This window comes from Hibiscus syriacus, unplaced genomic scaffold (assembly GCF_006381635.1).
Source record: "Hibiscus syriacus cultivar Baekdansim isolate YM2019G1 unplaced genomic scaffold, ASM638163v2 tig00111330_pilon, whole genome shotgun sequence".
NCBI classification, from domain to species: domain Eukaryota; kingdom Viridiplantae; phylum Streptophyta; class Magnoliopsida; order Malvales; family Malvaceae; genus Hibiscus; species Hibiscus syriacus.
In genome coordinates, this window is record NW_024063059.1 from 8,085,914 (window position 1) to 8,101,653 (window position 15,740).

General features: G+C 35.9%; 1 protein-coding gene across 1 annotated transcript; it reads right to left on the bottom strand.

The window, feature by feature from the left end:
* Positions 1-12,150: 12,150 nt before the first annotated feature.
* LOC120158578 (ADP,ATP carrier protein ER-ANT1-like) lies at positions 12,151-15,389 on the bottom strand. The gene is made up of 4 exons (XM_039169406.1): positions 15,373-15,389; positions 14,896-15,182; positions 13,241-13,612; positions 12,151-12,482 (listed from the first exon to the last, which is right to left on the bottom strand). Exons 2-4 carry the CDS (start codon positions 15,160-15,162, stop codon positions 12,171-12,173), a joined length of 951 nt encoding a protein of 316 aa, XP_039025337.1. The 5' UTR covers positions 15,163-15,182; positions 15,373-15,389; the 3' UTR covers positions 12,151-12,170.
* Positions 15,390-15,740: the final 351 nt, after the last annotated feature.

Sequence of the window (15,740 nt, forward strand, 5' to 3'; positions counted from 1 at the left end):
ATAAAATCCTGTATGTCCAAGAAAACTTCTTACTGTAGTATTTGCATTCGATACGTTTAGGCCATATCTCATAGGGAATAAGGTCATTGTGCATACTGATCACTCTACCATTAAATATTTAGTTAATAAAAAAATATACAATGCCTAGGCTTATTAGATAGATATTATTACAACAAGAATTCGGTTTAGAGGTAAATGATAGAAAGGGTACTGAAAACCAAGTAGCATATCACTTGTCTAGGCTAGAAAATAAAATCATTTATCATGACATAAAGGACATTCAGGAGGATTTCCCTAACGAGAAAATTTTATTTGTCACAGATGTGTCCTGGTACGCTGACATAGTTAACTTTTTTTTAGTGGTATTATGCTTCCAGATTTATCTAGCCAGGGCAAAAAAAATTCAGACATGATGTACGACACTATCACTGGGATGAACCATTCCTATTCAAGCAATGTGGCGACCAAATAATCAAGAGGTACTTCCCAAAAGAAGAACACAAAGAAATTCTATTTCATTTCTATTCATCCCCATACGGAGGACACTTTTGTGGAACGAGGACTGCAGCAAAGGTCCTTCAACCTGATTTCTATTGGCGCCCACCTTGCTCAAAGATGCACAAGAATTCTATAAGTCATGTTATCGATGCCAGCACACCGTGAACATATCGAAGAGACATGAGATGCCATGGAAAAACATTTTGGAGGTCATACTCTTTGATGTATGGGGGATTGACTTTATGGGACCCTTCCCCTCATCTTTTAGTGACTTATACATTCTCTTGGTTGTGGACTACGTGTCCAAATGGGTAGAAGCCATGGCAACACCCAAGAATGACTCCAACACCGTACTGAAATTCTTGCACAAAAACATATTTACACGCTTTGTAACACCATGAGCTATTATCAGTGATGAAGGCACACATTTTGACAATAAATTAATTGTGAAAGCACCAAAAAGATAAGAGGTGCGTCATCGAATTTCCATGGTGTATCATCCCCAGACCAATAGGAGGCCGAAGTCTCTAATCAAGAAATCAAACAGATCCTCGATAAGGTGGTTAATCCAAACTGCAAGGACTGGTCACCAAAGTTGGATGAAGCGCTATAGGCCTATCGAACAGTATTCAAGACACCACTTGAAATGACCCCATTCAGGCTAGTCTATGGCAAGGAGTACCATTTGCCCGTGGAACTTGAACATAAAGCATATTGGGCCATCAATAAATTGAACATGGATGCCCAGCTTGTTGGAGAAAGAGGATTACTGGAATTGAACGAAATGGATGAGGTTAGAGCTCATGCGTATGAAAATGGCCGCTTATACAAAGAAAAAAACGAAATGATGGTATGATAGAAAAATTTTGCCAAATCAAATTTTTTATGGACAACAAGTGTTGCTCTACAATTCACGACTCAAACTGCTTCCAGGCAAGCTAAAATCTAGATGGTCAGGACCGTTCATCGTACACCAAGTCTATACCAATGGAGTAATAGAAATCAAGAACCTATATGATATATCCACCTTTAAGGTGAATGGTCAAAGACTGAAGGAATACAAAGGAGCACCCGTCATGCGCGATAAACCGACATCGATAACTCACGATGCCCAAGAGTTTACTTTTCTTTCCTGAACAATTTTGGTTGCCTAAGCAACCAAAAAATTGAATTATGTACATAAATAAACCAAGTTATTTTATTATGCATGTTGTTTAATTTTTTTATTAAGATATTTTTGTTTCTTTTTTGTATTCAAGGTACACGTGGCAACACAAGGTTGAAGCTCATGCATGGGAGGAAGAGAAACCTTAATCTAATTGGTTTTGGAGACAATTGTGAATAGGGAAAGATATATTTTCATTACTTTACGTCAAATCAAAAATTTTCTCATTAATATCATATCTTTTCCCCTTTCCATTTTTACCGTTTTACCCCAAATAAAACACCCATTATTTTCCCTTAAAAACCACTCATCCCTCCTTCATGCTCAGTGTTTCCTTGTTTTCTTTCCCTTCGACCTTGTTTTTCCACTCATTCCTCCAAACTTCCGCCACGATACACCCTGTAACATAAAAACCATGGTCAGATCCAAGAAAATCCAAGCACATCCTCAGGATTTGATCGTTTCCAAACTGCCAAAGCTGAAGCAAGGATCAAAAACCTACAAAAAATACAAGTCTATTTGGAGGACGTCTTTGTTTTTATGGCAGAGGATGAAGAACCCTTTAGACCAGAGGTAATGGACGTAGTTAGGAAGCATAAGTGGGAGAAGTTTGCCTGCCATCCAAAGATAGTGGCACCGACGATGGTCTGTGAATTTTACGCACATTTAGGAGACCCATCCCTACATAATGTTTATGTGATAGGGAAATCCATTCGGTTCTATCCATCGTCCCTCAACCATTATTTTAAGCTTGGTAAGGTGGAGGATCAACACAAAAAAATTCTTTGCTGAGGCAAATCAAGAAACATACGATGGAATCCTGGAAGACATGTGCTTCGGATGGCCCAAGTTTGAAGGAAATGCTCTAATGTGTAAGCAATGGATCGCCGAGCCCATAAGTCGATTGTAAAGCTGTGGAATCACTTCTTGAAAGGCAAGTTGATACTGACCTCCCACAACATGACAGTCTTGGTGAGGAGATTGATGCTGCTACACTCAATTATTTATAGGCGAGCAATTGATGTTAGGGAGATCATCTTCGAGCAAATTCATGATTGTGTAAAAAGGAACCTAGGTAACCCTCTTTTTTCTAACTTGATAATTACTCTGTGCAGGAAGAAAAAATGTCCTCGAGGAACCGTTCGAGGACTTTATCAAGTCAAAGGAAGGGATCACCAAAAGAAGGTGCCGTAACTCATGACCTTTGATGATAATGCTCCACATAAGGGCCTGGAGAGAGGAGTGAAATTAGTTGTCGTGGCAAGAATAGCAGTCGTGGTCATATCTACTTGAGAGATACGCGAGAGAATCGAGCATTTGGAAAGTCATATGCAAACTTTCTTCGGCTATGTCAAGGCAAGGGTTGCACAGCTAAATGCCTTCTTCAAGGAGCTGCTCCTGATTACCAATGAGGACTTGCCACCCTTTCCTAATGAAATCTGAAACACACAGCAAGCGACAGTATATTTCTTACCTTGGCACAAAATATTCCCCCTGAGTTCCCCGCAGATGTCTATCCGCTTGCTACACATGTCTCTCCTGTACATGAGGAAGACCACTGTGAGACAGACGAATATCTCAGGTACTTATTCTCTTAATCCGAGAACACCCAGGAAATCCCGCTCGAATTTTTTGATGATGATGATTTCATTATGGTCCCCTATCAGCCCACAACCGAACAAGAATCTGAGCAGTCCCGGGATCGCAATAGTACACTAGTTCCTGACCCTGAAGAAAGCTTGTCTCAAGCAACACCTGCATATCTAACCCACACTAAGGAAAGGTCAGCATCAGCTAGTGCCATGAGCATAAGGAGTCGCATTAAGCGAACAGTTGGTTGGGTCATTCAACCATCTCCCTCTTCGATTCCTTCAAGAGATATTGGATCTGAGAGCCCCCTCCTCCAAAGAGACGCAGAACACGCGTGTCCAGTCAAGCCTTCCCACCATAGTAAGGTATTATTTTCTTTCCATTGCATTTGCATTTGCATTTAGATTAATGTAGTTTGTTTTTATTATTCATGCGTTGAGGATAATGCATCCCTCAAATTTGGGGGAGGTATTGTGTCTCATACTTAGTTAATAGCAGTTGATGATAATTGGTTGAAAAGTTTGGTTGTAATGGCATGCGTATGTTTAGACTATTGTTTTGAATAAATTAAGGATACCCGATGATGAAAGCAGAATTTTATTGCCTAGGCCATACTTATTTTACATGACTATCGAAGGATAGAACCGACCTTCGGCTTGATTCTTTGTGAACTTGTTAACACGATTGTATGCTTTCTTTGCTAAAGGTGCTTAGTAAATTTTTATGAAACAACTTTTTGCATGTCGTGACATTAAAGAATTGTGAAAGCTTAAAGTTAAACTTCTTAGTGTTTAAATTTTGTTGAAATAAAGGAACATTCCTCTGTGTAATGGCAAGATCGAGAAACTCCTTAAAAATAAAAGGTTGCCTAGGCATATGAATGAATGAAAGTAGGCACGGGATAACTCTACCAGACTAGCTCGGGGGTGGAAGGTATGCTCTCTTTCACTTAGAGTGTGGAAGGGTAGGTGTGATGAGCTGACTCCCCTCAAAATTATGGACAAAATAAATTTAGTTGAATAAATAGAAGTGGAAATTGTGCTTGACGAATAATTTGATACCTTGGCAAAATAGAAGTACTTACTTGAGGTTTTCTAAATATGTTAATGCATAGACTAAGTAAAATCAAGCACACACACTATCAAAGAATCTTGACTTAGGAAGGTACTTGACTTATATGAAAATCTAGCATGTTGAGGCTAAACTTTTTACTGAGGGTTGAAATTTTAAACCACATAATTGTATTAATTTTACTTTGCCGTGACAATTTTAATTTTTTTACTAATTATTATCCATTGCTTGAGGACAAGGAATAACTTAAGTTTAGGGGTGTGATAACTCCATAAAAACTCTATTTTTAGTCTTTTTATTTAAATTATTGTTCGTCTAAACATTGTTTTCATAGCATATTAATTGCATTTAGGTCATATTTTCATGTGGTAGATAAGTTTTGCCTAGCCAAGATTTATTTGACTTAACTGATGCTACTGAGGAGAAGGGGCTTTTGTGGGTTTAGTGTGTGCAAGAAATGAACATTTCAGCCGTGACAAAATATTTCGCAAGGGCCAATGGAACATAGAAGATGAACATAGTGAGGAACAATTTTTTCTTGCCAAGGCAAGATTTATCTTACAAGTCTGAAGCGGATCTGATAAACTGCTGATGTCACATGCCAGATGTATGACTGACCTCATGTGTAGTCAAACCCTCCAATAATTTGACCATATCTAGCCGCCTTTCTATCTATAGCATGGACAAGTCAACACGGGTATTTAGGGAATATTCAATTACACAAAACCCTATAAATTCTCATTATAAACACTCAGCCATAACATCCAAAAATGAGGCAAGGAAGAAAAAGATTTACCTTAGGCGTGGAGTAAGAAGCTGCAGTACCTTACCTTCCACCATTCTCCAAATCGACCATCCTTGGTTACCTCCATATCCAGGCTATAGCAGAGCGGTAGAGATGATTATTTAATGGTTTATGAATGATGCATTATGAATTTGCATAAGTTTGGTTTGTTCATTGTTTTAATATTTTGCCTTGACACAGTAAGAGCTTTCGAGAGATTGCCTGGTGCCTAGGCGAAACACTTCTAGACCTTGTAAGAGCTTTCGAGAGATTGCAATTTTTCTTGAAATTGATTCCTAGATTCAAGAGAATTAAGATATATCTACGTGTGCAATGGAATAGATCTGGGATGGTGATGTTCTAACCTGCCTTCCTTAGATATAAGGAGAGGGTTTCAATTGACTAAAAGGGATAAATGCTTGAGTAGGATAGACAACGACTATAGTTCACGCTGAGGGGTATTGCTACAATAACAGACTGACAAACCAAGGGTTGTGGTTCACGCTAGTAATATTGCCATAGCAATCATCCAAGAATACTACAGTAATCATGTCGGGTAGCCTAAGCATATCATAGTAATTCTTTCCTGACTTGGAATAATTTCTCCCCACAGCAAGGCCAACCTAAGTTCTCTGTGAAAGGTCTGAATATGTGAGGTTATTCTTAATATATTTGAATCAACATTTTCCTTGCCTTGTATATTTTTATTTGTGAATTTTGCATATTTTATTTGCCTCGACCAAACTTTTCTACAACCACATTTCACAATATTCTCTTATTTTAGCAACGCTTTGACACTTGTTCATATAATCAATTGCTAATTGTTTCTCTGTTTTTAAAAGAAATCAGGGACTAGCTCGTGGCACCTAGTTCTAGTTGTGGTGAAACATCAAAACCCCTACCAATCCCTGAGGAGATGATAACTCACTTACGCTTTATTACTTGATTCGACTGTGTATACTTGTACAGATTTTCTTGCCTTAGCATATACATTTACAAGTGATCAATAGACAAGAAGAAAGGCATGATGGTTTAAACCTTAGAAAATATAAAGCCTGTCTGAAACCAATCCCTAATCCTGACACTTGTCAAGGAGCTATAATTTTTGAAGGATTAAGAGAGAAATTAATTCTTTGATATCCAATGAACTCTTGTTTTATGATTTGTCTCAATTGTGAAACCTAGAAAGTGGCAATATTTTTTTCAAAAATTTTTATAAACATTTTTCAAAATTCTTTTAATTGATATTTTTCAAACTTTTGAAAATAAAGAAGAAGAAAAACATTTTCAAACAAGACAATCTCTCTAGAGTAGGCCTTGGTAATTGACATGTGTCTCTCATACACAAAGCTCATGCTTAGAATCAGTGCTAGAGCAAGAAATGATCAATGTTGGGGAATTTTGAATGGCTTATACCATCCAAAAATGATAAATTTTTGGGCATTTTTGAAGACTCATATCTTCTAGGAAGATGAGATCATTGAGTTGAGCAGACATTTACTTTCAATAAGACAATGGAGTTTACTATATATGATTGTTTTGTCCATTGTCACAACATACAGTTGTATTACTTTGATGATTTCCCATGCATTAATATTGGCAAGCCAAAGTGTCCCACTGATATTCCCACTTAGTTTTGTTCTTTGGTGTCCTTGCAACGCTATACAAAAGCCCTAAACACAATGCAAAGAGCTTCCCTGGTTGAAAAATCTAGACAGAAGCCAGAGGAAATGATGAATAAGTTATCAAATGTTTGAGAATATCCAAACTTCCTGGAGCTCCATAGTTCCTCTTTTGTGTTTTACCTTATAAGAAAATTCTGATCTCGATGAGTCTTGCCGAGTTTACCGTTGTCGAATAGGTGTATGGCTCTAACTAGGGTCAATGATCATCACCTTACAAATTTGCTTCTAAAAATCAATACAAAGCTTGGAGGACATGAATTCAATGTTAGCAATTGAGCAAACATTTTCAATTCCCGTTGTTTCTAAGGTTTCAACCATAATCCTTGGCAAGGATGTGTCTCAGGGCTCTCTTGGGAAGTCTGATATCCCATCAATTGTTACGGTAGCTAGCTTCAGACAGTGGCCTTTGATTTCCCGTTACAGGGTAGTTGTGCGTACACCATCTCTGAAGCTTGAAGTTATAGATTCTCTTTTCAAACAATTTGGTAGGGATGATGATAATATCATGAGGGAAGCTTTGTTGGATTTATACACAAGTTCAGACAAAGGAAACCAAATTTATCAGGGGAAAACTTTTACTAGGGCAAGAAGAAATTGACACATGTCAAGAATTGCCAGGATGCACGCTGGTGTAAACAAAGAGTAAAGAAAACTGAAATAGAGATAGAAGGAAAAGTGCTCAAGCATCCGTCCCTGAACATTAAATGAAGAAAACATACATCAACATATACATGCATGTTACGTGAAATTTGCATCTTCGTATCCTATATTCATCATCGTATTGTAATAAAAAAAGGGTTTTCCCTTCTCATAATGATACTTTTATAATCGCTTTTAAGAAACTAATTTAATTTTTCTCAAGATTGTTCGGCTAAGAAAATCAATTTAGTCTTTCTTAAGACTGTTTTCCCTTAAATCCTTATTTCATTTTTCTTAAAGGTCATTTTCCCCTCTCACGAAGACATCATAATTTTCTTTTCTCGATATCATTTTCTCCTCTCATGAGGACAAATTCAAGAGGTCTTTTTTATCAAAATAAAAATCAAATCAAATACATACTTCATCTTAACATCAATAAAAACATAATCATTCATAAATGCAACATTTTTTATATTGATCTTTTAGGAAATAAAATTTTGGTGATGACTAGACGTCCTCAACATGAAGGAACAATGCCATTCACAGATTAACCATCTCTTTCAGTGTCTTCAGTGGTTAAGTGAATCCTTAGCTTCCTTAGACAATGTTCGAGGGTCGGTATATAAAAAAATATCATCAGTAGATTGGACATTATGAAATGAACGATCAGATCTTCTAAAGGCAACATTCCTCAATATGCAGAAATAAACAATTTGTCACCTTGGAGATTGCTTCTCTCCAAAAAAAAATTCCGTCTAGCTTGAGACATTTTTTTTTTTGAAAAAAAGCCTTAGAGATTGTTTTCCTCAAAACAAATTTTGTCTCACTTGAGGCAGTTTCTCTGTAAATGTAAACCTTTGAGATTGTTTCTCTCCAAACAAAATTTTGTCTCGCTTGAGACAGTTTCTCTTGAAACATAAACCTTTGAGATTGCTTCTCTCAAAACAAAGTTTCGTCTTGCTTGAGACAGTTTCTTTTGAAACAAAATTGATCTCACATGAGATTGTTTTCTTAAAAACAAATTTCGTGTCACTTGAGATAATTTTCCCTTGAGATGCAAACTTTGAAATTGTTGCACTTGAAATAAAACTAATCTCACTTGAGATTATTTCTTTCAAACAAAAATCGTCTCTCTTGAGTCAGTTTTCCCTCGAAACACAAATATTGAAATTGTTTCACTGTTTCACTTGAAACAAAGTTGATCTCAATTGAGATTGTTTCTCTTGAAACAAAGTTTTGTCTCGCTTGAGATAGTTTATCTTGAAACATAAAACCTTTGAGATTGTTTCTCTTGAAACAAGTTTTGTCTCGCTTGAGACAGTTTCTCTTGAAACATAAACCTTTGATATTGTTTATCTCGAAACAAAGTTTCATCTCGCTTGAGATAGTTTTTCTTGAAACACAAATTCTTGAGATTGTTTCTCTTGAAACAAATTGTCTCGCTTGAGACAATTTTCCACAAATTTTGAAATTTTTGCACCTGAAACAAAATTGATCTCACGTGAGATTGTGTTTCTTAAAAACAAGTTTCGTCTCGTTTGACACAGTTCCCTTTAAACGTAAATTTTGAAATGTTTCACTCGAAATGAAATTTTATCTCACCTAAGATAGCTTCTCTTGAAACAAACTTATTTCCACTTATTTATTTTCATTCAAATATTTGATAGGAATTCAACGTTAGCAAAGACTTCATTCCACAATTTCATGTTGGAAAAGAAGATTTCGTTTCAAGTCAAACTTTGGCAACTATGATTAGCTCTCCTCAACAAGAATGAGTAATGTCATTTTCAAAGACAAATTACCTCCAAACAATCAGACTTCCTTATCACGTAGGAACCGTGTTCTCCAAATTATCCCTAAAGATGGCTAGACGTCTTCATCACGTAGGAACAATGTCGTCCACCGACCAGATTTCCTCAACGAGTAGGAGCAGTGTCTTCCTTAGATAACTAGATTTCCTCATCACATAGGAACTGTGTTGTTTCTAAATTATCCCTAAAGACGACTATACATCCTCGTTAATTAGGAAAAATGTCATTCACCGACCATATCTCCTTAACTCGTTGTAGCAGTGTCATCATCAGATAACTAGACTTCCTCATCACGTAGGAACCGTGTTGTCTCCAAATTATCCCTAAAGATGACTAGACATCCTCATCACGTAGGAACAATATCGTCCACCGACCAAATCTCCTCAACGCGAAGGAGCAGTGTCATCCTTAGACAATCAGACTTCCTCAATGCGAAGGAGCAGTGTCATCCTTAGACAATCAGACTTCCTCAATGCGAAGGAACCGTGTTGTCTCCAAAATCATCTCCAAATTAACCCAACTTCCTCAACGAAAAGGAACAACGTCAGCCTTAGCAAACAATTTAACTGAAAACGGTCAGATCTCTTAAACATGGATGAGTAGTGTCATCTTTAATATCAAGTTTCAAGAGAAAAAGAGAGAATCAGAAAAAAAACTCATTGTCTTGTCATCTTTGCCCTATTCTTGTTAACACAAGAATGTGCAAAGAATGGAAGCTGTAGAAACTTGTTTTTGTCTGCGTTCTAGTTATAATCTTAATTATTATTATCATCAGTGTTATTATTATTTTATTAATAATATATTTTTTTTTACAAATCCAACTAAGTCAAGCCTAATCAGCCAACCAACAATAAAGGGCCCAAACATCACAAATAGAGCCCATATTATAAACCCCAAACATGACCCAATACCACTCAACCAAGAAAGAAGCAAACCCACATGTCTAACCCATCAACCCATACTCGTTTATAGTTGACCCAACCTGATTAGGGTTTTATCTCAACAGCCAACTGTCGCACGGTATCAACGGTTGGATCTGTGAGAGATCCAATGGTCCAGATTATATTACAAATTAGGGTTTTCACCCTAATGCTCCCACCAGCACCAGTCGCCAATTGAAGACATATCTGGACTGTCTGATCATGTGTATGATCCACGTGTCAGCCGTTAGAATTCCCGCCGCGTTAGCCACCACCAATTGATAGTCTCACTGTCGCCGCCTTCATCAGAACATGTTGAACAGTGTAAAATACACATCAAGTCAGACAAAAATCCCACCAAATATAAAACCCCATTTAAAAAAAATCCTAAATCCCAAAAAATCAGGGATTTCACCTACTCAATTCAGAGATATCATATCACTACCCATAGAGATCATCATTCGAACCCAAGAAGGAACCATAAAATCCACATGCAAGATTTTTCAGGGGAGGAAGGGATTCAAACAAAAAAAAATGAGATTTTGAACATTAAAAAAAGGGGACAATAGAGAAAAAAAACTGAGAACAACTAAGAAAACTTACCTTTTAGATAGATCTGATCGTCGGTAGCACCACTGGAACTAGGAAAAACCACCACTGAAGGTAAAACCTTTTGTTTTTCTCTGATCTATAGGGTTTCGACAGGTTTAGCTTCGGGTTTGGGTATTCGAGGGGTCAGTTTTCAGAGGAAAAGAAAGAGGGAGGCCAAGGGTTTGTTTCAAGTTTGGTTTCCCACACCATCACTGTCTATTTACGACGACCGTAGCTTTTGTATCTCTCCCCACGGCGGAGGAGTGAAGAGATAAATGGGATGAGAGTTGAGAGAGTTTTTTCTCTTCCCTTTGGATTAAACAGAAATGAAAGAAATGAGAGGGGAATGGTCGATTTGGAATAAATTTATTTATTAAATGCACAAGCTTTTGGAATAAATTGAGTTATGAAACAAAAAATATTATATTTTTCATAAAAATTAATGTAAATTTTACAATTTTTATGGTTGTAACCTAAAAGGTTAACCTAAAAAAATATATAACATTTTCAATTGTAACCGAAATTATTATTAATTGTGTAAATTCTTAAAGTAAACAAAGTAACATTTTACATTAAAACCCGTCATAATTTATTATTCTTGATTTAAAATAAAATTATTATCAATTGTATAATTTTTCAATTAAATAAATTGTTTAATACACTTTTAGGTGTCTAAACTATACCTCAAATACACAATTGGTGCCTAAAGAATTTTTTATTAAAAATAGATACCTATTATTTTCTCGTTACACTTTTAAGTGTCTACCATTAAAAAAACCGTTAAGTGACACATGTCACGTTTAGATTTTTTAAAATATATATTTTTTGAATAATATTTTTTTTAAATATATATAAACATAACACATCATTTAACGGTTTTATTTTAACGGTAGACATCTAAAAATATAACGGAGAAAATATTAAACACCTATTTTTAACAAAAAAAATAAGAACCAAAAGTCAATTTGAAGTATTATTTGGACGCCTAAGCCTAAATAAAATATATTTTAGGTTAAAACCTAAAAGTAATAATCTTAAATATCTCGGCCGCACAGAAAACTACCAGAATTGAAGGAGAGGGTTCAGTGAAGCAAACTATTTTAAATGTTTTTTCCTTTACAATCACAAGGCGAAAGTAACCAATACAATATGTACCGCGAATTGAAGATAGAAATAAGTTTGAAACAAAATTCCACATTACATGGAAAATTTAAAGTAAAATGGGTTTTATTGCTAAAACTTGGTCATCTGCAATTGCATAACAAATAAATAATTGAAAGTTAATAAACTGTACAAAGTATACATAAAACATACATGGGGGGGCCTTTCTATCCCACTTCTTCCCCATTCTCCTTTTTTCATTTCAGTAAAAAATCAGAATGAAGAGCTACACTTGTATTTACATAAGACTGGCATTTACTTTAGTGTACCTTTATAAGACTCGAAAACGTAGCCTTGTCGATGAGCAACTCGATGCAACTGATCATAGCCTGCAAGTACTCCAGCTCCTGCTACTCCAAGAAGCATATTAGCAGTAACTCCTCGAAATAATGCTGAAAACCCCTCCAGATGAATGATCTCCCGAAAAGCATGGATAGAACTACGATACTTCAGGGATTGTCCGGAGGTTAACATCATTCGACGCCGAACCGTGTCGAACGGATAGGCACACACTCCAGAAACTGTGGTGATACTCCAACCTAAGAAGAAGCTAGCAATGAAATTCCCCTGCGATGAACGTAAGATTAGCATCCCATATTCGGAAACATTCAAGTAGGTATGACAAAGCAATTTTATGTACTCAACAATTAGGGTAAAATACACAAATGGTCCCAACTATAACGTGTTTTGAGTCTCTCGACTATTAACAATTATGAAATGGTCACCCAATTATTCATATGTTCTAAATTGTCCTTTTAGATTAAAAAAAATGATGACCGTTTGAGCTGAATGTTAACATGCTCAATGTTTTAAAGAAAAAAGATATGTTTGGAACATATGAATAATTGGGTGACCATTTTATAACTTTTAATAATTGAGGGATTCAACAAAACAAGCCCTATATTCAGATGATCATTTTGTAACTTTTAATAGTCGGATGACTCAACAAAACAACACCCTATAGTAGGGAGACAATATGTATACTTTACCCCAACAATTAAAAGAAATTGTTATATATAATGACTGGTTTATTGCAAAGGCCGGCAACTTATATTTATACTCGACCCTGAGATACCATTATGCATATTAAGAAGTCTTGAGATCATATCTCATACTCACCTATCCAATCATCTAAATTATTGCCACATACGATCGTATACTTAGCTCACATAACCAGTCATAGTCTATAAAACTCTAAACACCCACGACAACATTCGCATATCAAGGTATAGCAGGCGTAGACACACCTCCAGTGTTTTCACTCCGTCTGAATATGAACTATCGTGAGAATTAGAAAAGTCTACAGGAAAGGATCTGATGCTCACCTCTAGAGGCCCGACTAAAAGTAAAGGCTTCATTGTGTCATAAATCCCAAAGTACATGCCACGGTACAGAGTAATCCCCATGATCGAAGCGCCAAATCCTCGATACAGTCCCACGATGCCATCACTCGATAAGGTTTTACGGTAAACATCTAGTAGCCCTTTGAACTGGCATTGACGATTGATTGAGCACCCTTTGGCATCAGTACCAAGCCTAGTACGCGCATAATCCAAATGATACAAAAACAATGATGTAGTTGCTCCAGCAGCACTCCCTGAAGCCACATTCCCAGCAAACCACATCATGTAACCATCTTTCTCTTTCGAGCGCCCAAAAATGCTTTTGAAGTAACCTTTAAATGCAAAGTTGAAAGCCTATGGATAATCAAGCATCTGTTAAGTAACAAAATTAGGCAAGACAAGTATCTGTAAATGCATTAGTAATAAAATAAAATAAAACCAAGATGTTTTGTATTATCAGCAAAAGATATCATACATCCCAGTAAAGCCATATCAAATAAGGGACCAAAGCATTCACCTATTCTGTAAGCATAAACTTTTATGCTACCATATAGCTAAGGCTTGGTAAGGAGAATACAAGGAAAATTCAGTAGTTGTTTTATTTATATCAGGAATATCCTAATCAAATTATAGCGGTCTGCGACCACACTACTACTAGCGCCCGCTGTAGAGTGGTAGCAGTGCCATTTGATACCGTTATTGCATGCGATACCCGTAATAACTACAATAACATTCGCTATGTCCACAATCACAATAAATGCAACGCAACAGCTATTTAAACCCCTGATTGTGAGATTCTAATTACTAATATTTACCAAGTATCCTTCAACTACAATGTGCCTGGCATTTTCTGTCCTTAGAATTCCATGGAACATACATCATAACAAAAGAATCTTGAAGTACTCCATCTAATAGCATTGAGCACCTTTTGCACAAAAAAGCTATTGGTAGTCCATAGAAGATTCAAGTACAGGAAAATCTAAAATTCATGAGAAGAAATTTGATGTTGAAAATCATAATTGTTTTCCCTACATGGATGATGCCTGTTTTCTTATCATTCAGTAGTTGTATGGATTATTCTGAAGCAGGAAGCACATACCAGCCACAGCTCACATAGTATCTTTTAACACAAAAATTGATTCTTTCAACAATCCATAAACAATTTCAACACTTCAAAGGAATAAATATTGTCATTTAGGAGAGAGCAAAATTGCACTTGACTCGAAAAACTGAATTTTTCAACTGGACTCGACTTAAGTCATAATTTACAATTAATATCATAATATTTACAATTAAATTTAAACAGAAACTCAAAAAACTTGACTCAACTCGAAAAATAAATTCAAATACAATCTAAGTTATAAAATAGGGCCCATCGACTAGACTACTCAAAAGTATTTTTACTCAGATTACATCAAATAGTCTCCCGTAAATTGTCATTTAAATACTCTAATCTGTCAAATTCAGAAATTACCAAGTTCTTCAGAAACATTATTCAAGCACATCAACAAAATTGAGGACCAATAAAATGGAAAGCATAAAATCCACGCAGTGAAAAACAGAGGAATCTCTTTATAAATTTCCTAATGAGAACAATCAGCAAGAAAATAAGAAAAATAGAAAATTAGTCAATAAACCTGAGTAGGAAAATATCTGATGACATTGGCTTGGTTACCCCTCCAGAAAGAGAAGAGGCCTTCCTCCCTGAAAACCCTTTTAAAGCAATCGCCAACACCATTATACGGTTTATGAAGCTGTCCCCTTTTAATCATCTCCCCTTGATTTTGCAACAAAAGCTTCACTCTTTCAATGGGAGCTGCTGCACTCTTCGACGTTATGGCTACCATTCCAGCCATCACAAAATCCATAGAAAAGTTCCCTGATTTATTCTTACCAATGTCCATCTTTTCTCCTGGATATCTCTCTACAAATTCCAAATAATAAACCCAGAAAGAAAATCCATAAATTTGCATTGGGCAAATCAACTAACCTTGAAGAAAAAAAAGTACACCCGGATTTATTAGCCATAAAGAAGGGAATAAAATAGAGTAATATGAATGAAAAAGAATAGAAATTCAAAAGAATGAAATTCATTAAAAAAAATAAAAAAAAACCTGCGGAATTAGCAGGGCGAGGGGAAGAAGGTGAAACGAATATAGAGGAGATTCGTTTTGGATTCCTAGAAATTCACACGATTTTGAGAGGCCGCCATTGTTTGTTTTGTTCTAATCCAATGAAAAATAAAATAAAATTGGTTGCGACTGCTCGCGTCATATTTATATGACAATTTGCAAGTAACTTCTAATAGGATGCGATTTTTTATGTGAATAATAGGATTGCAATTTGGCGTTTTTCTTGAAAATTCATATTTTTTATTTAATATTTTTTATCATACACCGTTTAGATTATATTTTTTGATTTAATATTTTTTACAGAAAGACACGTTCTTACAGTGTGCTTAACGTTGATTTGACGTCACGTG

Bases quoted from the DNA above. Each gene is read 5' to 3' on its own strand.
- LOC120158578 (XM_039169406.1), bottom strand. From the start codon at position 15,162: ATGGACATTGGTAAGAATAAATCAGGGAACTTTTCTATGGATTTTGTG. The intron at 13,613-14,895 runs GTTTATTGACTA...GATTATCCATAG, and splicing joins TCAGATATTTTCCTACTCAG to GCTTTCAACTTTGCATTTAA. The intron at 12,483-13,240 runs GTGAGCATCAGA...CGTTCATCGCAG, and splicing joins TTTTAGTCGGGCCTCTAGAG to GGGAATTTCATTGCTAGCTT.